The sequence below is a fragment of the Peromyscus eremicus genome, unplaced genomic scaffold, assembly GCF_949786415.1.
Source record: "Peromyscus eremicus unplaced genomic scaffold, PerEre_H2_v1 PerEre#2#unplaced_144, whole genome shotgun sequence".
Lineage (NCBI taxonomy): Eukaryota > Metazoa > Chordata > Mammalia > Rodentia > Cricetidae > Peromyscus > Peromyscus eremicus.
The window spans coordinates 52,702-75,981 of NW_026734382.1; the positions used below are offsets into that span (position 1 = coordinate 52,702).

Genomic DNA, 23,280 nt, shown 5'->3' on the forward strand with positions numbered 1-23,280 from the left:
AAAAAACAAAAGCAAAACCAAACCAAACAAACAAAATGGTCAATGTGGTGCAGGGTTACTTAGTGAGACCCTCTTTCTCAAAAAGGGGTGGGGCTGGATGCAATTTACAATATAAAGTAGTTTTATAAAGGAAATGGTTCCATGACCTGATGTTTGTTTTTACTGTTGTTGGGTTTGTTTGGGGTGTGTTTGTGTGTGTGGTCTTGAGATAATCTGCATATGTACTACTGGCTGACCTGGAACTAACTAGGTAGCCCAGGCAATCCTCCTGCCTCTGCCTCCTGAGTGTTGGGATTGGATTGCAGGCTTCAGCCATCACACTCCCCCGCCTCCCCAATACAATTCTGTTTATTCACATGGTTTGAAATACAACTTAGAGTTCCCGCTCCTATAACCAAGCAGACTAGTAGCTTTGTCCTTTGTGTCCAGTGAACCATAGTTAGCAGTCACTTCTGACTCCATTTGGAATGTTTGTTCTTCACTCCTAACCATCATGCACCCTGGCCCCCAACATCTGGCCCCAGATCCTTCGTTTGGGGGCTCGTTACCCACCTGCTTTGAGCTCCGCACACTCTTCTACATTCTGTTTTTGTTTCTTGTGTTTTGAGACAGGGTCTTTACATAGCTAGCCCCCGCTGTGCGGAACTCACTCCGTAAAACAGGCCTCCTTGAAATCACGGAGATCTACCTGTCTCTGCCTCCCAAGTGCTGGGATTAAAGGCGTGAGCCACCACACCCTGCCCTTCTTACACTATTTTGTTTGGTTTTGGTTTTGGTTTTTTGAGACAAGGTTTCTCTGTGTAGTTTTGGTGCCTGTCCTGGAAGTCACTCTGTGGCCCAGGCTGGCCTCGAACTCACAGAGATCTGCCTACCTCTGCCTCCTGAGTGTTGGGATTAAAGGCGTGTGCCACCATCGCCCGGATCTTAAAACTATTTTTAATTAAATAGTTTGATTACATTAAGCAGCCATCCCTATAGCTGTTTCATCTTGCAAAATGGCAGCTCTGTACCTGTTAAACAGTACCAACACCGCCCCGCTCCCACCCGGCTCCCAGCCGGCTCCCACCCCGCTCCCAGCCCTGCGTCCGCTGTATTTTTACTGATCTCGTCCCCAGTCTCACAAAAACAAAGAAACCAGGACCAGGGAGAGATAGGTAGGTCTAAGAAAATAGGGCTGTTTATATCTCCTCTTGGAGAAGGGGCAAGAGGGTCACAAGGCCCTCCCCAGCAGTCCCTCAATACTCTCTCCTGCTCCAGCCTGTGCAAGGAAACTCTCATCTGGCCTCTGAGGGCACCTGCGCACACATGGCGTAAATACACACATAACTTTTTTAGTCCAAAAAAAAGTTTTAATTTTTTTCTCATTTTTGTGATCTCATTTTCCTGATACCAAATTTACCAAACCCATCCTTCCTAGATAGCAATTTTTTGAGCCACCAAGACCCACTCTCCAAAAAACTTTCCTAACTATACTCATTTTGCAGCCAAGGATGACTTTCAAGTCCTGATACTACCACCTCTAATCCCCAAATGCTGGGATGACAGGCCTGTGTCTCTCAACCAAATTCTGGATGATTTTATTTTATTATTCTGAGGCCTTCACCTCCCCCAGGGTTTGACAAAATTTGGTGGAGTCTGTGCTGAAATTGCAGAATGCCACGAGGCCAGCTTCCCAGAACTTCTTCATGAACAAGCTCTTTCTTTTAGAGTTTAAAATCTTGATAAATGAATGGCTGGTTTTATTTCTTTCTGAATACGGATGCCCAATTTGCTACCCATTATTAGAAAGTTAGGAGCCAGGAGGCTGGAGAGATAGCTCAGCAGTTAAGGGCACTGGTGTCCTTCCTGGGCTCACTCTCAATTCCTGCACCCACATGGCGGTGAACAGTAGTCTGTGACTCAGTCCCAGGAGATGCTCTCTTCTGGCGTCTGACATACAGTGAGTCAAGAGAAACATTTGAGACTGGAAAGTCACAGTTACTGCTTTGCTAGGCTCAAGGGTCCTATTCTAAGATCTGGCTCTAGATGGCCCCTTGCCAACATGTGACGTGCGGTTGTGAACAGTGGGAGGAAGAGGTCAGATTTATGTCATCACTAGCATGTACAGGTTGCCCAAGGGCAGTCCAGCAAGCAGGAAGATTTTCCATTTTAAAACTGAGGCATACTGGGCTGTGGTGATGCTCTCCTTTTATCTCAGCAGGAAGGCAGAGGCAGGTGGATCTCAGTGAGTTCGAGGCCAGCCTGGTCTACAAAGTGAGTTCCAGAACATCCAGGACTCCTACACAGAGAAACTCTATCTTGAAAAACAAAACAAACAAACAAAAAACTATAAATACACCATCTGACTATGCTGGAAACAAGCTCAAGATGAAGTTTTCTTTTTGTAAAATTTCACTATGTAGCCAGAATTCCCTACGAAGACCAGGCTAGCCTCAAATTTATGGCTACTGTTTTACCTCTGCCTCTTGAGTGTCGGAATAACAGATGTGAGCCACCATGTCCCAACTGGTTATGCTTTTTGAGATAGTCTCAAAAGCCTACTCTGACCTGGATCTTGATTTGTGTGTATTTCAGAATAGCCTTGAACTCAGCCCCTGAGGTCTAGGATCACAGTCATGCACTACAGAGGGGGAAAGTTTATGAAGAATGTGAAAAATTGCATGCTCCATTAAAGTCTTACTCTGTGTTTTATTAGCACTTGAGGATAACTGACAGATGTACAGTTGTCGAGTAGAACACACGAGAAAGCCGGGAGGGATATGTAACACACAAGCAAGTTGTAAAAGTCAGAAATGGGGTGCCAACGGAGCGAGCTTTCAAGCCAAAGTATCATGCTAAAAGGAAATCCAGAACAAACTACAAATCTCTGGAAAGACTTTGCATAGCATTAACACACACACACATCCAGTTTATCTCAAGAATCCAGACAAGGTTACAGTGAAGGACAGTGAACAGTGTTTTCTTGGAGGGCATATCGTATGCAAAACTAGAAAGCTGTCTCCCTATAACTGTGTTAGAGGCTAAGACTGAGTAGCTCAACAAATACTGTTGTTTGGTTTAAGCTCCTTTAAGCAAACAAATCAACAAGGTGAAAACTGTTTGTTTCAATTCTCACCTTGGAGGGCTGGGAATGTTGCTCAGTTAGTATCTGGCTTGCCTGGCATGCTTGAGGCCCTGGGTTCAACTCCCAGGACCCTGTAGACCCTGCTAGGTACTCACCTGTGATTTCAGCACTCAGGGCAGGTAGAGGCAGGAGGATCAGAAGTTGAAGGTTAGTATAACTCATTACTAGAGAGCTTCAGGCTCTCTCTTAAAAAAATGCAAGAGGGACATCATATATTTCCTGAATATTGAAATCTCTACTCTCGTTATGTGAAATTCTCATACTTTATATTCCACTATAAATAAGGAAGGGAGGTCCTTTTTCTTGTAAAATAATTCTGGATGTTCATATACCAACAAAACTTTTCTTTGCTAATATATATGATATCCAGTATCATTTACAAAATTTTTGCATAGACCCTAGCGTCTATGCAAAAACCCATAGTTTGGTGTTTAATCCCATAAACTTTGGGTAGAGTTTGTAAAAGTTCAATGTAATTATCCCCTCCCCCTCCCCACCATGCCACAAGCAATTCTAAAAGCATGTCAAGCTATCATGCCAACACTGGACTCCTAAATCAAAAGAGGGTCTAGGACAGTATTTGTGGTTCTGCTATGTGATGCTGTTCCTCACAGTTCTTCAGAACACACCCTGGATTTTGACTAAGTTGAGGTCACAATACTCACCACACCTACTGTAGGAACACTGAGGTCCCATGCATCTGTCTACTTTGACAGCTCTGCTCCCTGCAACTGCCAGATTCAAGTTCTAGGATACCCCAAAGACCCATTAATATCGTATCATGGATGCCAGTCTACTGCGAACTGTATTTCTCCAGAGTTCCGAATGTCTTTTCTATACTAAAATAAAACAAAAAGCCTCCACTGAATAAGCGGATATTTAGCTCAGTCATGGAAAGAAGTATGAGCAGAGAAGCTGACGTGGCGCTGTCTGCCAATTCCATCCCAGAGAGGGACGGCTCCACTGCCATGTGTCTCGAGTCTCCCACAGCAAAGCAACCCTGTGATCTGTAATCCTCAGCAAGGGCACTCTGCATTCTGATGCTTACCTCTAATGAGTAGTTGTGTGGTTCCTCAGCCACCTTGCTACTGAACTTCACCCATGGCTTTATTATAAACTGAGAAGATTCAAGATAGAGCTTCTCAAACAACACAGATTGCTCTGTCTATCTCTAGAGTTTCTGATTAGAAGAGAACACATTTATTTCTATTTATATATTTTGAGAGTACTCATTCTAAACAAGTTCCCAGGTGATGTTGATAGTCAAGGAACTACGTTTTTGAGAATCATTAATAAAATCTGTATCATCAATACAATTTATATAATTCTCTTTCTTTTGCTTTCAACAGGCTTAAGGGAAAACTTTACCAAATATAATCCAGCATACATACACTATCGTTTAAGTCTTCTAATATTTGATGACATAATTACTGCATAACATTATAGGGGAAGACATTAAGCCTCAGGCATGAAACTCCTTGCCTCGCACTGTACACTGAGGAGTTGGTGAACAGTGTAAGTTTGCCCATCTCTAAAGTCTATATTATGAAGCTACTGGAACTGTATTTGCTCACAGTTGTAACTCCATTGACTTTTTAAATTCTATTTTCTATGAGATGCTTTTGTTTTCTGTTCTTAGTCTTTTCATTGTTATTAGCCGGCTCAACTCACCATCAGAATAAGTGAGTGAAGTCTACCTTCTGAAGAGGCAGACCTAAGCGTTTCAGGTAATCAACTCAAGAAACTGACTACGTCCCCAACCAAAAACTTCACAGAGAAGCCAGAGTGAAAGAAATGGTCCCTAAAATACCCAGTTAGTGTGGGACGCGTTATCATATAACCCAGTACGTTTGGTACACAGTGACAATTAGAAATGACACAAAAATAGACTCCTGTTTGTTGCTATTCAAGTTCAAAAAACAAAATCCCTCCTTTGATTTATTCAGTGAAGACCATTGAGTTGTCTTAGTTTGATTTAAAAATAATGTTCAAACCCCTAAACAGTAAGAAAATGTTTCAAGCAGTGTATTTGGAGCTAGCAGTCAAGGAAGGCTGCTTAATTACATGATGACTCCAGGACCTTCTCAAAAGACCATTGTTCTGAGTTAATTAACATGAATGAAAACAACGGGGCACATTCCCATTAGGGTCAATTACTCAGCCCTAGTCAAGGCAGCCAAGAACTCCCCAGAGGAAAATCCGTCACTGCTGTTCACCGGTGAGACATCTATTGCTCAGGGGGCTGCACTACAGCTGGGAGCCCTCTCCAAGACATCTGCTCCATATTGGATTTGCTGCACTGATGGGCATGTGTCATGGGTAGAGGTGGAGCTAGTGCCCAGGCAGTCAATAGATCTCTGAAGAGGGGTAGGATACATCCCTGGTGGTTAGGGTGGTCCAGGGGACACATCCACCTTGCTTGTTCTGGTATCAGACTGGCTGTATGAGTATTAATGTTAAGTTTGTGGTCTCAAAGGGATGAGGGGGTGGTTAATAGGGAAAGGCCCCTTAGCAGGGCCCAGCAGTGGATTTGTGGTTTGCTATGAGTTTGGTCTTTGGAGGGGCAGACTTTATCTCTCAGAGGCACATGACTGCCCACCATCCTCATCTCTCAACTTCAGTCCCTTCTGTAGTGGGGCAGACACAGTGATACCGTTTTAAATACGTAAGGCTCAATATGGGTGGGCTATGATCGCCTACGTGAGACAGGTCCACCTCCACATTAGCAAAGTTGACTGCTCACTCACATCAGCCTGTGGAGACACCTTGCCCATTTTTCTTTTCTTTGGCCTTAGGTCAAGGTGATTCTCCTGCCTCGGTTTCCAAAGGGCCAGAATTACGGGTGTGAGTTACCACACCTGGCTAAGCATGGCTTACTTTTCAGCTGCCTCTTTCCTTTTCACTTGTTGCTCCCTGTGTGATCAGGAGCCACCCAATTAATTAGAAAGAGTTGGGGAAATATACTTTGTTCATCAAAAACAAACAAACAAACAAACAAACAAAACCTAAAATGGAAATAAAAGTTTTTAAGAAGGAAAGAAAAAAGAGAGAGAAAGGAATCTGGTTCAAAACAAGAGTAACATGAATGTTTATTTTTCAGCCTTTCTTCACTGGATATAATTTTCCTTTCCCAACTGGTAAAGATTAGATGTCGGGGAGTAGGAGAAGAAGAGGGAGGGAAGAACAGTGGGCGGTATGTAAAATGAAAATTAAACTTTAAATAAACAAGTAAACCTTTAAAAAAATTAAGTGAAAAAAATTAGATGTCAACAAGAATTACCATTTGTGTGTGTGTGTGTGTGTGTGTGTGTGTGTGTGTGTGTAAGTGACTTTGTCATGTGCTAGATGTATTACCTGGCATTTGTCATGTGGTCAGTGAGGGGAGAAGTGAGCCTAAATGGTAATGGAACACTACACATACCAGAAGACTCAATTATAACCATTTATCTAGCTAGAGTGAACTTGCTTGGGTATGGTAACTCGCTCCTGTAATCCCAGCACTCGGGAGGTAAAGAAAGGAAGAGCAGGAGTTCCAGGTCACCACCAGCTACACCAAGTTCAAAGCCAGCTTGGGTGGTCTCAAAAAAACAAAGAAAAACAAAACAAAACAACAACATCACCAAAAACAACAACAAAACAACAATAACAAAACCAGGGCCTGGAGAGATGCTCAGCAGCTAAGAGCATTGGCTACTCTTGCAGAGAGGACTTGGGTTCAATTCCCAGTACCCACATGGCAGCTCACAACCATCCATAAATACAGTTCCAGAGGATCCCATGTTTTTTTCTCGGGCCTCCATGCGCACTAGGCATGCAGTACCCATACATACATGAGGCAAAACACTCATGCACATAAAATAAAATTAAATCTTTAAAACAAAACATTTCTTTTTGTTGTTGCTCTGAAGAAAACGGTTAGTGACTACAGACACCGCATAACTGGGAATCCAAAACAGGAGAGGAATGTCCTTCTTTTCTTTTATCACAAGATCCAGGACCCTTTATTCCCAGTCCTGAGGTGCTGGACTTCCACAGCACACTTTGAGGTTTTTCGTTTCAGACTAACCATTCCGTTTTCCTGATCCTCATGGAACAGCACGACCATCTGTTACGTGCCACAGGCTGATCCGGAATTGAGAGTCGGAGTCCTTGGTCTTCGCCTGGCTCTGCTCTCGGAGGGCTAACAGTCTTTGTGAAGCTTCATGTGGGCGTAGAAAGCTTCTTGATCCAGGAAGCCTTTCCCACAAATGCCGCAGGAGCCATGGTCCTCCTCCTTGTGTGAGCGCCGGACATGGCTGTCGTGGGCAGCGTGGGACGCAAAGGGCTTACCACAGTGCCTGCACTTGAAGGGCTTCTCCCCTGAGTGCTGTCTGATGTGTGTGCGGAGGATGCTGGAAGCAGTGAACTTCTGCAGAGGGCGGAGACAGAAGGAAAAGCCAACTTCCGGGGGCTGGACAACACAACAGAGGGGCTCATTTCATTGTAACGGACACATCGGCGCTTTTTTTTTTTTTTAAATGAGAAACTGATTTTGCATGGTGGTGCACACCTTCAACCCCAGCACTTTGGAGGCTGAGGTAGGTGGATCGCTGTGAATTCGAGGTCAGCTTGGTCTACAGTGTGAGTTCTAGGACAGCCAGGGAGGCACAGAGAAATCTTATCTCAAAAAAGCAAAAAAGGAAAGGGAGAGAGAGAGAGAGAGAGAGAGAGAGAGAGAGAGAGAGAGAGAGAGAGAGAGAGAGAGAGAGAGAGAGAGAGAGGAGCCTCTGATTTTCTGTCTACATAGAACATTTGTGTGACGTCAAGAGCAGTGACCTTAATAAAGAAAGGACTGGACTGGGCAAGTGAAAAGGCTCAGCAGGTAAAGGAGCCTGCCACCAAGTCTGGTGACCTATGTTTGATCCCTGGGACCCACACATAGAAGGCAAGAACTGACTCCCCAAAGTTGTTCTCTGATCTCCCATCATGGCACCTGTCTCCCTTCCTCCATGCATACACAACACTAAATAAACTGAATGTAATTTAAAAGGACAGCTTTTTCATCCTGGCCAGTTTGAGTACCACACATTAAAACAGGGCATCTTCAGAGGTTCTTCACCAGGACTGCTAGGTAAAGATGCGGATTGTTGGGCTGGGTTAGCTCAGTGATAGGGTGCTTGCCTTGCCGTTTTAAGTCCCTGGGTTTGATCCCCAGCATCATAAAGCGGGGAGAGGAGCACACTGTAAACCTTAACCCTAGACCGTGTGACCCAAAATATCTAAGGTATGATCTGAGAGCAGCGTGGAAGCAAGCAATTCTGTTTTTGGAGACTGGAAAGGGCACAATAGGGTCTCACTATGTAGCTCAGGCTGGCCTTGAACACATGGGCAATCCTCTGCCTCCCAAGTGCTGAGATTAGAGGCCTGTGTCACTGTGCCCACTCTAAACAAGCAGTTCTGAGTGTACTTGAAGAGAGTGGTGTTAGTGAGGAAAAGGCTAATGTTGCTCAGTATCTTTGCACCCAACGGTTTCTAATCGGTTTCCTTCTTTTTGATTTCGGTCTTTGACACTGTTGGTGGTGTTGAGATAAGGTCTCTCTGTGGTGCCAAGGCTGGCTTTGAACTCCTTATCTTCCTGTGGTTGGCTCCTCAGCACTGAGATCACAGGTGTGTACCACCGAAATTTAAACTTTGATTGTAGGTTTGCAGTAAATTGTAAAATGCGCAAGGACTGTCTGTGGTGGCGCATACTTTTAATCCCAGCACTCCGAAGGCAGAGCCAGGCAGATCTCTGAGTTCAAGGCCAGCCTGGTCTGCAGAGTGAGATCCAGGACAGGAACCAAAACTACACAGAGAAACCCTGTCTTGAAAAAAAACCAACAACAAAATTGTAAAATGCAGTAGAGATTTTGCGTGTGTGTGCCTACTACCCAGGTACATCATTGAGTATGTCTTTCAATACCATAGCACAATTCATAAGCAAGATGTTGAAACCGATAGATGCTGGGTGTGGTTCCAGTCACCTGTCACCCCAGCACTCCCAGTAGAGGAAGGAGGATGAAAATTTCAAGGCTAGTCTCAGATACATATGAATTTGAGTCCAATCTGTGCTACATAAGACTATGCTTTAAAAAGTAGTGGTGTGGGGGCCGACCAAAGAGATGACTCAGTGGTTAAGAGTACTGGCTGCTCTTCCAAAAGACCTGGGCTTGGTTCTTGGCACCCCCAACCATCTGCAACCCCAGTTCCAGGGAGTCTGACAACTTCTGGCCTCCTCAGACATCAGGCATGCATGTGCTACACAGACATGCGTGCAGGCGAAACACCCGTATACATAAAATTTAAATAACAGCCAGGCGGTGGTGGTGCACACCTTTAATCTCTTCACTTGGGAGACAGAGTCAGGAGGATCTCTGTGAGTTCAGGGCCAGCCTGGTCTATAGAGCTAGATCCAGGACAGGCACCAAAACTACACAGAGAAACCCTGTCTCAAAAACAAAACAAAACAATCAACCAACCAAATAAATAAATAAATAAATAAATAAATAAATAAATAAATAAATAAGACTACTTTTTTGGTTCAAGAATCCCCCCCCCCCATTTCCCTTTTACAGCCACAGGGTTACCCTCCTTTTCTACTTCCTGAGGCTGTGACTGTGTTCTCAGTCTCAAAATCTTGACACGCATGGATCCTGCAATGTGACCTTCCAGGACTCATTTTTCCCACCAAGCACAACTCTCAAATAATCATCAAAGTTATGTTTTTCAATAGTTCCATTATTCTTTCCTTGTGTGATGTGCAGCAGTGAGTGGATACATCCCAGACTGTCACCTCTGACACTGGACATCAGGCTTGTCTCCAGATTGGGGCCATGATGTTTCTTTGTTGTTATTTGTTTTTTGAGTTGCGGGGGGGGGGGGGGGGGGGGGGGGGGGGGTGGGGGGGGTGGGGGGGGGTGGGGGGGCGGTCTCAAAAAGCCTAGGATGAGACTTTGTTTTAAGTTAGTTTGTTATGGGGGGTATAGGTTAAACAAAAGATACGCAAGTTGGTTCTCCTCTTCCACCACGTGGGTCCTGGGGGGTCAAGCTCAGGTTGTCAGACTTGGCAAGAGGCACCTTTCCCCTTTCGTGCCTGATCCTTACATGTTGGGGTTGCAGGCTTGTCCTGGCTTAGACTGAATGCTTTGTGGTATTTGCTCCGCCCATGATCTTGGGCTATACGGCCCAAAGTGACCTCTTATAAGGGGTTGGAGAAGGGTCATATGCCCCTTCTTCCTGCTCCTGCCTGTGAGGTGGATTCACTCCGGTCAGATCAGAGGACAACTTCCCCTGTCTACTCCATTCTGTATTCAAGAGTGTATCTCCTCAATTTATATCTTAATAAATTCTATTACCCATTTAATAGACTCACGTGGATTAATTGTAATATGACAGTCTCTCTAAGACCCCCTTGTGGTGGTTTGAAAGAAAATGGCCTTCAAAGAGAGTGGCACTATTAAGAGGTGTGGCTTTAAGGCGCAAAGCTACACAGAGAAACCCTGTCTCAAAAAACAAAAAAAAAAAAAAAAAAAAAAAGAGGTGTGGCTTTGTTGGAGTAGGTGTGGCCTTGTTGGAGGAAGTGTGTCACTGAGGAGGTGGACTTTGAGGTCTCGTGTATGATCAAGCCATGCCCAGTGAGGCAGACCACTTCCTGTTGCCTGCAAGTCAAGATGGAGAACTCTTGGCTACTTCTCCAGCACCATGTCTGCCTGCACACTACCATGTCACACCATAATGATAATGGACTAAACCTCTGAAAGTATAAGCCACCCCAATTAAATGTTTTTCCTTTATAAGAGTTGCCATGGTCATGGTGTCTCTCCATAGCACTAAAATCCTAACTAAGACACCCCTCTTTTCCCTTTATAGCATTATTGTAGGACCTGAAAATGCCAAAGGACAAAAATAAGCCTAGAGTGCCACTCTCCAATGGGACTGTGCTCTGTGGATTTACTATCCACCTTATACCTGTGGCTTCTGGGCACTTAAAGTTTGGCAACTGAAACCAGGGAGGACATTTCCTACTTATTTCCCCTTCTTTTTGTTGTTGTTTTCTTCCTTGCTGTGTAGTCTAGGCTGGCCTTGAACCCATAATCACTCCACCCCAACCAGAGATTGCAGAAGGACTCCACTGTGCCTGGGTGTTTTCACTTCCGTGCCCTCAAACACCCACATAGGGAGAAGATCAGCTACATACTGGACAACACAGATGCACATTGCCAATTAAAACGCTTTATAATATTCCTGAAACATGCTCACACAATTGTCCATTCCAGAATCCAAACCCTTAATCCCTCTCTACCTCTATTGCTTGATATTCTGTGATGCAAAAATCCGATGTCACCCCCTGCAATATCCATCTAGAATGATCAGCAACAGTATTAGTAGCCAACACTTCAGTGGTTACAATTAGTCCGGCACGGTGATGTAAGGTTGTTGTTGGTGGTGGTTTTTGTTGTTTTTGTTTTTGTTTGTTTGTTTTTCAAGACAGGGTTTCTCTGTGTAGCTTTGCGCCGTTCCTGGAACTCACTCTGTAGCCCAGGCTGGCCTCGAACTCACAGAGATCTGTCTGGCTCTGCCTCCCGAGTGCTGGGATTAAAGGCGTGCGCCACCACCGCCAGGCTTACTTTATCTTTTTGAGACATGGTCTCACTATGTAGTCCTAGATGGCCTAGAATTCATTTGAAATGTGTGCTGGCTGGTAATCAACTATTTACCCAAGATGAATTATAAGTCAGGTTTCATGCTTCCAGTTACAGACGGCCGACAACAGACGAGGTCTCACCTACCTTTGTACAATACACACACTGGTATGGCCTGTCTCCGGAGTGCACGCGCATGTGCTTGTTCAGGCTGGAAGACTGCGAGAAACTCTTCCCACATGTTGAACACTAAGAAGGAAACAAAAATTAGAGTTGAATTTCATCTCCCCCCCAACAATTCTGTTTCAACATCATGTTTTTCTGGAGGCAAGAGAAGTTTTAAAAATTGGTTACTTATTTGTTTAAAGAAAGTATCTTTCGCCGGGCGGTGGTGGCGCACGCCTTTAGTCCCAGCACTCGGGAGGCAGAGCCAGGCGGATCTCTGTGAGTTCAAGGCCAGCCTGGGCTACCAAGTGAGTTCCAGGAAAGGCACAAAGCTACACAGAGAAACCCTGTCTCGAAAAACCAAAAAAAAAAAAGAAAGGATCTTTCTATGTAATCCTGGCTGTCCTAGAACTCTTGTTATGTGGACCAGGCATGCCTCAAACTCACAGAGATCTGCCTATCTCTGACTCCCATGTCCATGCCCCACTACAATTTACTTATCATTATTATTAGCGCTTGGGGGGGGGGCACGGACGTGATGTGGCATGGAGATCAGAGAACTGCTTTAGAGTGGATTCGTTCCTTCAGCTGGTGGCTCCCAGAAGCAAACTCAGGTTGTCAGGCTTGCAGGTCAAGCATTATAACACTGAGCCATACTGACAGCCCAAGAACTGTAGTCTTTATTCTGTGCACACCTGTGGGTCACCAGGACCCTGGCTGATCATGCTAAGATGCTCAAGCCAGCCTAGAAAATGCCTCAGGCCTTCCTAAGTGTAGAGATTACAGAGCTACTTTATCTCGAAGGACAAAGTTGTCAAGTGTGTTCCCAGCATCTTTTAATGTTAGCAGCTGTGGCTCAGTGGTGGAGCACCTGTTCAGCATGTGCTCACACTGTGTTCAACCCCTAGCACCCAAACTGAAACCAAACCCAATATCCAAAGTTCTGTATGTCTGTTTCTCTTGAGATTTCTTCTGGTGAAATCAAGTATTAATACTGACTTAAAAAGAACAACTCTCTGGATGTGACTGGCCTGGAAAACCACAGGAAATTCAAGGTGAGGCATTCCTTGAGTAGCTGAGATGGATGCTGTCTCCTGGGTTCAGGAGAGAATTCTTGGGTAGATTTAAAACTCCTGGTTAAGCAGTGCTCTTGTTTTGTGAAGGATGAAATGGCTTAGTAAAACTCATGCAAAGAGAAGGGACCCAAGAACCTTCCTGTGGCTGGGGAGAGGGTGTAATGAGTGTTTGAGCATGAGGATGTGGGTTCAAATCCCCAGCACTCATATTAAAAAGCCAGGTGTGGCCAAGCACACCTGTAACCCCTAGGCTGTGGGAGGCTGAGACAGGAGGATTGTTGGGCATTGCTGGCTGCCAGCCTAGCTCCGGGTTCACTGGAAGACCCTTTCCCAGAAGACTACAGCAGGAAGTGATAAATGAGAACTAGACTCCAAACAGGTGCACACACACACACACACACACACACACACACACACACCACACATTAAACAACAACAAACAAACAAACAACCCAGAATTTAGGGCCTAGAGAGCTGGCTTTGATGAGGAGCACTTGCTGCTCTAGCTGAGGACCTACAGTTTGGTTCCCAGCACCCACATGGTGACTCACACCTGGCTGTCAGTTATGATTCCAGTTCCAGGGGATCTGATGCCCTTTTCTGGTTTCTGTAAGCAACTGAATGCTTACAGAATACACATATATACACATATATGTGTACAAGATACACATATATACAGGTAAAACACTGATATAAAAATAAGTAAGTAAATACTTAAAAAAAATAAAAACAAAACAAAAAAAGAATTTAAAACTATGGTCCAGTTGCAGAACACAGTCCAATTCAGAAATATTAAAACGTGGAAAACTACAAACCTTAGCCTTAGTATAAAATGCCTTATAAAATACTATTACAAGACGGGAGAGTTGACTTGGTTAAGAGCATGAATGCCCTTGCAGAAGACCCAAGTTCAATTTCCAGTACCAATGTTATGGCTCACAACCATCTTTAACTCCAATTCCAGGGGCCTCGATGGCCTCTTCTTATCTCTTAGAAACTGTATTCACAAGTGCAAACCCACACATATACACATAATTTAAAAAATACTGTAACAAGAACATGTAGCCCCGTCCCTTCTTTAAGGATGAAGTTGATTTTGTCCTTTTGACCAAACCTGGTGGAGCCATAGGTGTTTGGGATGGCAGAGAAGGACTCCCAGGCATCATTACTGCTTCTCATCCTTACAAAGACCGTGGTCTGTGATCATGGCTTTCCTTTCTTTGGACCATTCCAATGCTTCCTCTGTAGCAGTGACTGACTACCTAATGCCTGACTGGGTATGGAAAAAATGTACAGTTGCAGCCGGGCGGTGGTGGCGCACGCCTTTAATCCCAGCACTCGGGAGGCAGAGGCAGGAGGATCTTTATGAGTTTGAGGCCAGCCTGGTCTACAAAGCAAGTTCCAGGACAGCCAGGACTTTGTTACACAGAGAAACCCTGTCTTGAAAAACCAAAAAAAAAAAAAAAAAGTACAGTTGCTGAATTCCCTCCTCAGCCTCCGGTACAAATCACAGCCCTTCTGTTCTGGATTTAGCCCAAGCCTCCTTTGATGTGGGATTTTTTTTTGTACACTGTAAAGACGTGTCTCTGCCTAAATTGATTTTGACTGGTTTAATACAGAGCTGAATGGCCAATACCTGGCAGGGGACAATGGGCGGGACTTCCAGGGAGGGTGGAACTTGGGATGAATCTGTGCGCTCAGGAGACGCCAGCAAGATGCAGAGCAAGTTGGACCAGAAAGTGAGAGAGAGGTAAAAGCCATGTGGCAGAATGTAGATGAACAAAAACAGGCTAATTAAGTTATAAGAGCTAGTTGGGAACAAACCTAAGCTAAAGGCCACCTTTTCATAATTAATAAGTCTCCATGCCATTGTTTGGGGGCTGGCAGGCTAAGAAAGGCTGCCTACTCTCCTCTTCCTGGGCACCTTTCCTAACCCAGGAGCCCATGCCTACCTGTTTCTCCTTCCGTCCTGGGCACAACTACTGACCCAGGCTCAAGCATCTGCCTCTCCCACAGCACCATGGTGAGGCAGACAGGACTCCTCCAATCAGTCCCAAGAGCCCCTCTCCATGTATTCAGGATAGGGGTGTGTGAAAGTAGAATATAGAGATGAACATCAAACCAACCGCTCACCAGGTAGGGCCGGTGCCTTTCATGGACGTGAAGAATGTGGATCCGGAGTCGGTCACGCTTCTCGAAGGATCGTTGGCAGAGAGAACATGGAAACTTCCTATCCCCCTTGTCCACACAGGGAGTGTACTTGAGGTGCTTATCTCTGTAGTATTTGTAGGTGAACACCTTGCCACAGCGTTCACATCTGTAACCTTCCGCAGACTCTGTCAAACACAGGGGTGTAAGTGCTGGAGGGTGTGTCAACCACCTTCCTCCTCTTCAGTTCCTCAAACAGGATTCGAAAAGCCATAAACAGCTGGGCATGGCGGTGCACGCCTTTAAATTCCAGCGCTTGGGAGCAGAGGCGGGTCTCACGAATTCACACTTACTGAGTCTTATCCATAGGAGAGATAGGTCACAGAGTGATAGACAGACAAGCCCAGAAGGGTAAATCTGGTTTTGTCAATGGAGAAGAAAGGAAGAGGACAGAAGTTAGAGGCAAAGTGTCAGATCCAGGTGTCTGTGCCAGGAATGTCATGACCAGAGTCAGGAAGATCAAAGTTTTCAGGTCAGGCAAGCTACAGTAAAACTGTAGCTCCAAACAAAGACAACTCAAACCCCAAACAAACAAGAGGTGTGAATGTGTTGGGGGGAGGCGAGAGAGCATCTCCAAAAGTACCACTTAAGACGCCCTGGATTCTAGCACCAGAGATCTTCCTGTTTGCCCTCTAGGGAGCCAAGAGTGAGCATAAGCAAGAATCTGCAGGAAAAGCATGCCTTTAATCCCAGCACTGTGGGGAAAGAGATAGAGGCAGGTGATCGCTGGTCTACAAAGCAAGTTCCAGGACAGCCAGGGCAACACACAGAAACCCTATCTCAAAACAAAACAAAACAAAACAAAAAAAAAAATAAAAATAACCTCAGGAATGCCTGAATCTGACCAGATTCACTAGTGCGCCCTTCCCCCCACCTCTGCTAGAAGAAACAATAAAAGCTGGGGCCCCCTCAGCAACAAGGAAAGCTGAGCAGCAAAGAACTAAGAGCAGACCAGCTGCCTGGAAGAGGTTTAGACCAACCCAGGCACCTGGAGAGGACTCTCCAACCTGCTCAGCTGCCTGCAGGCTGCAGTGTGCTCCAGGCTCCCAGCTTTGTGATGCAGTTCCCATGCTGGGCTGGGCTTGGTGACTGCAGCCTTCTTTGAGTAATTTCTGTTCCATCTCCAGGCTATTCAAATAGCCCACTTCCAATAACTCAGAGTATGCCATTCCAACCTTATGTGGGAAGGTGCCCACCAACTCCACCAAAATGCCTAAAAAAGGAATTTGATTTTCTTATTTTTCTTTTATGTGCATTGGTGTTTTGCCTGCATGTATGTCTGTGTGACGGCAGTTGTAAACTGTCATGTGGGTGCTGGGAATTGAACCCAGGTCCTCTGGAAGAATAGCCAGTGCTCTGAACTCTTAGCTGAGCCATCTCTCCAGCCCCAGGGATTTAATTTTTGTTTCGGACAGGATCTCCCTGTGTAGTCCACACTAGACTTGTGTCAGGGACAAGGATAGAATCTCTAGTTGGTGGAAAAATACAGACCCCCATAAGACAGGGAACTAGATCATCTTACAGTCAGGTTGCCTAGCAACAGGACATTGAGGCAGAGCCCTTGACCCTTTCACCCTGTAAACATCCTATACAAACATCCTTAGCTTGCCCCACCTTATGCAGATGACAGCTTCTTGCTCCCCCCACCCTGCAGAAACTATATAAACCCTCTTGGAGAAAAATAAAGCTGCACCTTGATCAGAATCCAGACTTGGTGTGTTTCCTTGTATCTCCTGTCCCTATCATTCCGTCCTTAGGGTGGTCGAGAACCCGTTGAAGCCCTGCAGGCGGGGCAGACTTGAACTTGAAATCATTCTGCTTTTTAACCTCTCAGTCTGATGATTACAGGATGTACACCTCTATGCCCAACTCTTTCTTGTACTATTAATCTGTAAAAACATTGATCTTGGGCTGGGGTGTGGATCAGTGCTAGAGCATCCTTCAGCCTTGGGTTTGGTTCAAACCCCATCACAGCAGTAGAACCAAAACAGAGTCATATTAACAGAAAACACAGGAAGTCACTTGTAAGACTTCTCAATAAATTAATCGTTAAAAGCTACCTTCCACACAGTGTCCAAATGTGTGTCATGGGTTGGGTGTGGTGGCACATACATTTAATCTCAGCACTCAGGAGAGAGAAGCAGGCAGACCTCTTGTTTTTGTTCTTTTGAGACAGGGTCCCCTCTGCAGGCCAGGCTGGCCTCACTTGTAATAATCCTCCTGTCTCAGCTAGGATTACAGGCCCGAATCGCCACAGTCACTTTGGGTTTTTTTCTTTTTTTCCCATAAATTTCCCACAGAGAAACCATTCATTATGTACATATTTTTCTAAATTCCATTTTTTACTTCTATGTCAAAAACAGTTGAAGTATTTTCTGGAAGTGACAGAGGCAGACTTTCTTGGTTTGGCGCTGAGGATGAGAGAATTTGGATCTCCACAGACCACAGAGAATCACTCCATCTTCTGCAGCCCTGTTCCTGCTCTGTGCACCTGCTGGAGAAGTTGGCGGAGGCCTCACCCTCTCCCCACATCCTCAGGCTTCTTCATTCAGACCATGGGAGGGCCTGTTCATCACTTCCTGCCTGGTCACCTGTAGAGGTCTCCTGTTGTCCCGGGTCCAGACTTTGAGTCACCTTCTCTCTCCCTCTGCCCTATGGATCCCTTATTTCACTCTCATTCCTAAGCAGCTTTTCCTAATTCAGTTACACTGTCCTTTTCCTTCAATCTGTACACACTGAGAGCAGGATCCTGGGAAATTTAGGAATTTATGGGCCTTCCCTGCACTGGAGGGCATAGGTCTAGCAGGAAGACAGGCATGTTGACCATCACCATAGTGTGACAGACACAATTTACATGTTGTTTTACCTGCTCTTTGGGCCATTTATTAAACTATAGTGATGCTGTCTTATTATACATACAGTACTTTACATTTGCCCCCACCTAGTAGTAGGTCAGTAGTTTCCAAACTCTTGTGTATAACAACTAGTCGGACAGGTGATATTTAGGAATAACTTTCAAGTTGAGTGTGGTGGCACACACTTTAAATCCCAGCATCCTCGAGGCGGAAGCTTCAAACTCAAGAGTTTGAGGTTAGCCTAGTCTACATAGTGAGTTCCAGGACAGCCAGAGCTACTTAGTAAGGCCCTATATCAAAAAACTAAAATAAACAAATAAAAAGTTCAAAGCTGGGCATGGCTTTTACATGCCTATAATCCTACCACCGGGGGTTGGAGGTAGGAAGATCAGTTCAGCCATCCTGGACTGCATGAGACCCTGTCTCAGGCCAAACTCAAACTGGAGCCTGGAAATCAGCTCAGGAGCACAGCACCTTTGGAGCATTAGTCTGAGGACTTAGCACCACTCTTCTAAAAACAGCAAATTCTGGAGACGTATCCCTAGAGTGGGCTGGTGGTCCTCTGTCTCCTTGACACTCAGATGTGATCCAGGGACCAGCAGCTTCCTCTGGAAACTGAGCAAGAAGCATAGAGTCTCAGTCAGGCCCCACCTCTGACTAGAACTGGCTAGCATCTCTACAAGATCTTCAAGAACACACACACACACACACACACACACACACACACACACAGCTTAACAGTCAGGGGCACCCCTGTATTTCCAACACTTGGGAAGCTGAGGCAGAAGGTTCTGAGTTCAAAGTCAATCTGGGCTACATAGTGAAACTGTTTCAAGAAGAAAACAAAACCAAAACCAAAAATGAGAGAGAGAGAGAGAGAGAGAGAGAGAGAGAGAGAGAGAGAGAGAGAGTTGAAAGCTGAAGCCTAGACCGTTATTTTTCAAGTTCATCACAATTAAAATTCATCTTAGGTGCTGGAAGTGGTGAGGTTTTTATTTTTGTTGCTTTGTTTTGTTTGAGACATAGTCTCACAATGTGATTCTGACTACACTGTCACTCATACTATTTAGATGAGGCTGGCTGGCCTCAGACTCAGAGATCTGTCCACCTCTGTCTCCCAAGAGCAGGGATTAAAGGCGTGTGCAGCCGTATCCAGTTTAGGGGCTGGAGGTACATGTAACTCTTAATCATAGAGTATTTATATAGGATGCAGGAGGCCTTAGCCTGAGAAAAACACAGTTTTAACTGGACACCCTACTTCACATAATGTATCTATATCAAACAAAAGCTTAACAACGCTTAGTATTTCTTAAGTGATTTTCATCAATATTTTCCTATTCTAATTTCTTTTTTTTTCTTTAATGCTCCTTTCAATCACTAAATTGATTTTCTACCCTACTAAGTTACTGCAGCCCACCATTTGAGAAAGCTGGCCTAAGCAGGGATGAATCAAACTGGCTTACTCACAGTACACTGGCACATATTCATTTATTTCACTTTTATTCTCAAGAAAGGGTGGGGGTCCGGGAGATAGATAACTGTAGAGAGATGGCGATGTCCCACCTCTACTGAGTGGGGTCTCATTCTTACAAATCCCCCTTACTTGGTCTCCTCGATTTCGGCTGGGAATCTTTGGGGAAAGAACCCAGTTCTCACACTAGCAGATTCTCATTGGACAGAGGAAGACACTCACCCTCAGGGGGCTCAGACAGCTGCTTGCCTTGCTCAGTGACCTGGAGGCTCATGGGAATTTCCAGAAACTTCTCATAGCAGTTTCCGTACCACACCAGCAGCTCCTGGTTCTGGTGGATCTCTTTGCAGCTCTCATAAAATATCTGTCCTTGGTGTTGCACTGCAACCAGGTTCTGCTCCTTGGGGAAGCGGGCACAGTTGACATAGGACATCCAGTTCCCGGAGCCCTTTCCGTCGATAAAGTGGCTCAGGCTGCCGTCTTCAAAGATCTAAATGAAGTAAGACATGGTGTCTGCTCTTGGTGTTCATTTTGTTTTGAGACAGCATCTTGCTATGCACTTGAGCCTGGCCTCAAACCCGTGCCTCTGCCACAGCTGCCTGAGTTCAGGGACTGTAGGAGCACACCGCCATTCCCAGCTAGGCATGAACTTTTGATTTCTACTTGTTTTCTTTTTGCCTGATCTATACAATACATTTAAACTTTATAACCAAAGTTCCTATTACAGAACACAGTTCTATGAATCAGATTTCCATATCAGAAGTTGCATATAAATAAATCTCCTTAAGCTTAAGTAAGCATTTCTTTTTTGGACAGAAATGTAGCCCAGGTGGGACTTGAATTTAAAATATAGTCAAGGATGGCCTGCTAATCCACCAGCTACCACCTCTGGAGTGCCGCTGTGTGCCTCAGTGCTGGGGACTGAACCAAGCATTTTAGGTATTCCAGGCAAGCATTCTCTCTAGTCCCTCCATAGAGTATATAATAACATACCTTAAATATATATGTATGGTGGTGCACACATTTAATTCCAGCACTTGGGAAGCAAGAGGATCTCTGTGAGCTCAAGACCAGCCTGGTCTACAAAGTGAGTTCTAGGACAGACAGCTGGGGCTGTTACACAGAGAAAAACCCTGTCTCAAAACAACAACAACAACAACAACAACAACAAAAAGGATTCATGCCTTTATCCCCCCCCCTTTTTTGCCTTTATCCCATATGGTTAGCATATGTTAATTTTGTAAGCAAGGGTAAAGAATGTAAATAGGTTTTATTTAATCCTAACTCTTAAGGGTGCTGATGAATTCTCTTGTGTGCAGTGTGCAGTGTGCAGTGTGCAGTGTGCAGTGTGCAGGCCTCGGGATGGAGCTGCAGTTTCGCTCTCCCAGGACAGCAGCCTCAGCACCCTCTCCTAGTTCATTGGACGCCACCGTTCGATTCAGGTCTTCCACATTGCCTGAACTTCAAATTATCTTCCTAAACTATATTCCAGGGAAGCTCAGGGTCAAGGTATTGAGGAGGTTTTGTTATCTGGTTATCCTGACGAATGGTTTCTATAAACGGAATGCCGCTGATTTCTCACCAGCCTCCCTTAGATGGTCACTAACGTGGGAAGTGTCCAGTTTGCTTGTTTTGTTAATCCTTGGCAAATTTTATATGAAAGCCTACAATTTATTTTTCTTTTCCATAGCATACTCTTAGCACTCTCTCATATTTAAAGCTCCAGATTTAATATAAATATAACATACACGCATAAATATAACATAGCATAGTAATTCTTTAAATGTGCATTCCATAGCTGTCCTGTACAGATTAAAATCACCCATTGCAAAACAGATTGAGAACATCCATTGTCTTTCTCAGCAGGGAGCAAAGGCCTTTAAGGGTACCGGCCCCTCAGGTCACCCTCCCCAATTTCAGCAGACCCACCAGAAAGGCACTTACCTCCCACATCCTGGAGTTGTCCCTGTGTGTCTTGACTTCGCTGGCATTGACCACTTTACCTTGAAAGGGTCCAAATCTCACTCCTTTGGCAATGAAGTTACTACAGAACACGCCAAAGTGTGGGACATCCCCAAACGTGGTCTGCAGGAGGCAGAGACCTAGGAACCCAAGGCAAGGAGGAAAGGGGAATGAGCCAGTGCTTCAGCATTACTTCTGAGAAATAAACGCAGGCAAGGAGTGCAACCTACCTTCCGGAAGCTGAAGGGAGTCTTTGTCCAGAGTTTTAGGAAGACGATTAGACCCTAGAAAAAGACAGCCTTAAATTATTCTAAGGAGAAATCAATGTATGGTGAGTTGCCTTCCTGAGTGGGTTCCTTATTTGAGATTTGATTCAATGTGTAACCAACCTTCATTGTTTTTCTTGCTCCTCTGATACAGGCTTTTTGTGCAGAACACCCTTTGGGCAAGGTTTTGTGGGGAACTGACTCCCTTTTGCAAACTTGAGAATCAGAGACAATGCTTTTCTGAAGTCAAAAGCTGCCGGGTTGGGGTTGGAGATTGAGCTCAGTAGTAGGGCGCTTGCACAAACGCAAGGGTTCGGTCCTCAGCTCCGAAGGGAAGCTACCGGGTATGAGTTTCTGGAGGCTATCATGCAGATACTTTGTACATCCACCAGAACCACTGAGTGAAACCGTTTTGCTCCTAGTCTTCAGAGCTCAATGAAACCAACCTCAGGAATTGCACAGGTAATCGGGGAGGACCCGAGAAGCCAGCCTGGAGCAGGAGGTTCTGAGGGACGGCCTGCTCAGCTGAGACCCACTTTGAGTTACTCTTCAACACTGTGTAGCCCAAACCTGTTCCACCCCACCCAGACCCTGGATGTAGATTTCCTTACCAGAGCTGTCTGTGGGAACCAGCATGCCTGAAATTGCATGATGTAGGCCAGTTGGGTGCCTCGGACTTGCAATGACCCCATACAGAACGAAGCGCAGTTCCTCCTCGGAGAAGTTGAAGCTGGGAAGAGGCAGCTTCCCCTCTTGGCTCAGGGTTTGAGGGACCGACATTGACTGGGAGGTCTTCAGACCATCAGGTAATAGGGAAGCAATCACCGGGGGTGGCAGAAGTAGATTTTCAGCTTCCCACCACTGGCCTCCGTTGCTTTGGCCGCCGATGGGGACCAAATTTTGGCTGCTGGAAGTGCTGCGCGTGTACTCAGGGCTGTCTAGAAATCGCGGTACCTCGGGAGTAAAGTGAGGAATTGGGTACCATGGTGACAGCTTGTTGTACCAGGGCAGATTATAGAGTGGTTCGCTCGGCACAGCTAGACCCGGGTTCAGCAAGGGAGGAGCCACCCGAAACGCATTGAGCGGGGCCATCGCCTGGGACGCAGGAATTGCCTCCGTCAGCTTCCCGAAAGGCTGAAAATCCTCCTCGGTGGTGGCGGCGAGGTTCCTGTAGTGGCTGTAGCCCGGGAAAGACGTGTAGTAGGGAGCCAGGTGCTGGGGGCTACTTTGGGGCAGATTGTTCGCTTTGTCCTGGGACTTGCTGTCACCCGGAGGCGGACGTAGGGCCATCGCAGGCTGAGCTCCACGGATCTGCGGGAAACCGAGGCCGCTCGCTGAGTGCAGGGTCCTAGGTGGTCTTACCTATTTTCTTTTTCCCACCCCAGCCAGCCCCAGGTCAAAGTTAATGGACAAACTTCCCAATTCGATCCCGCCAACCCTAACTCTGAAAAAACAATGCAAATGGCACAAAAAACCAAACGCCTCAAACCTCT

The 23,280-nt window shown here is 45.5% G+C and overlaps 1 protein-coding gene across 1 annotated transcript; it reads right to left on the reverse strand.

Moving 5' to 3' along the window:
* Positions 1–7,284: 7,284 nt before the first annotated feature.
* Positions 7,285–23,077, reverse strand: Prdm14 (PR/SET domain 14). Its single transcript, XM_059252733.1, has 7 exons — positions 22,399–23,077; positions 21,752–21,805; positions 21,504–21,661; positions 19,782–20,049; positions 15,159–15,361; positions 11,932–12,033; positions 7,285–7,532 (listed from the first exon to the last, which is right to left on the reverse strand). Exons 1-7 carry the CDS (start codon positions 23,075–23,077, stop codon positions 7,305–7,307), a joined length of 1,692 nt encoding a protein of 563 aa, XP_059108716.1. The 3' UTR covers positions 7,285–7,304.
* Between the last annotated feature and the right edge of the window lie 203 nt (positions 23,078–23,280).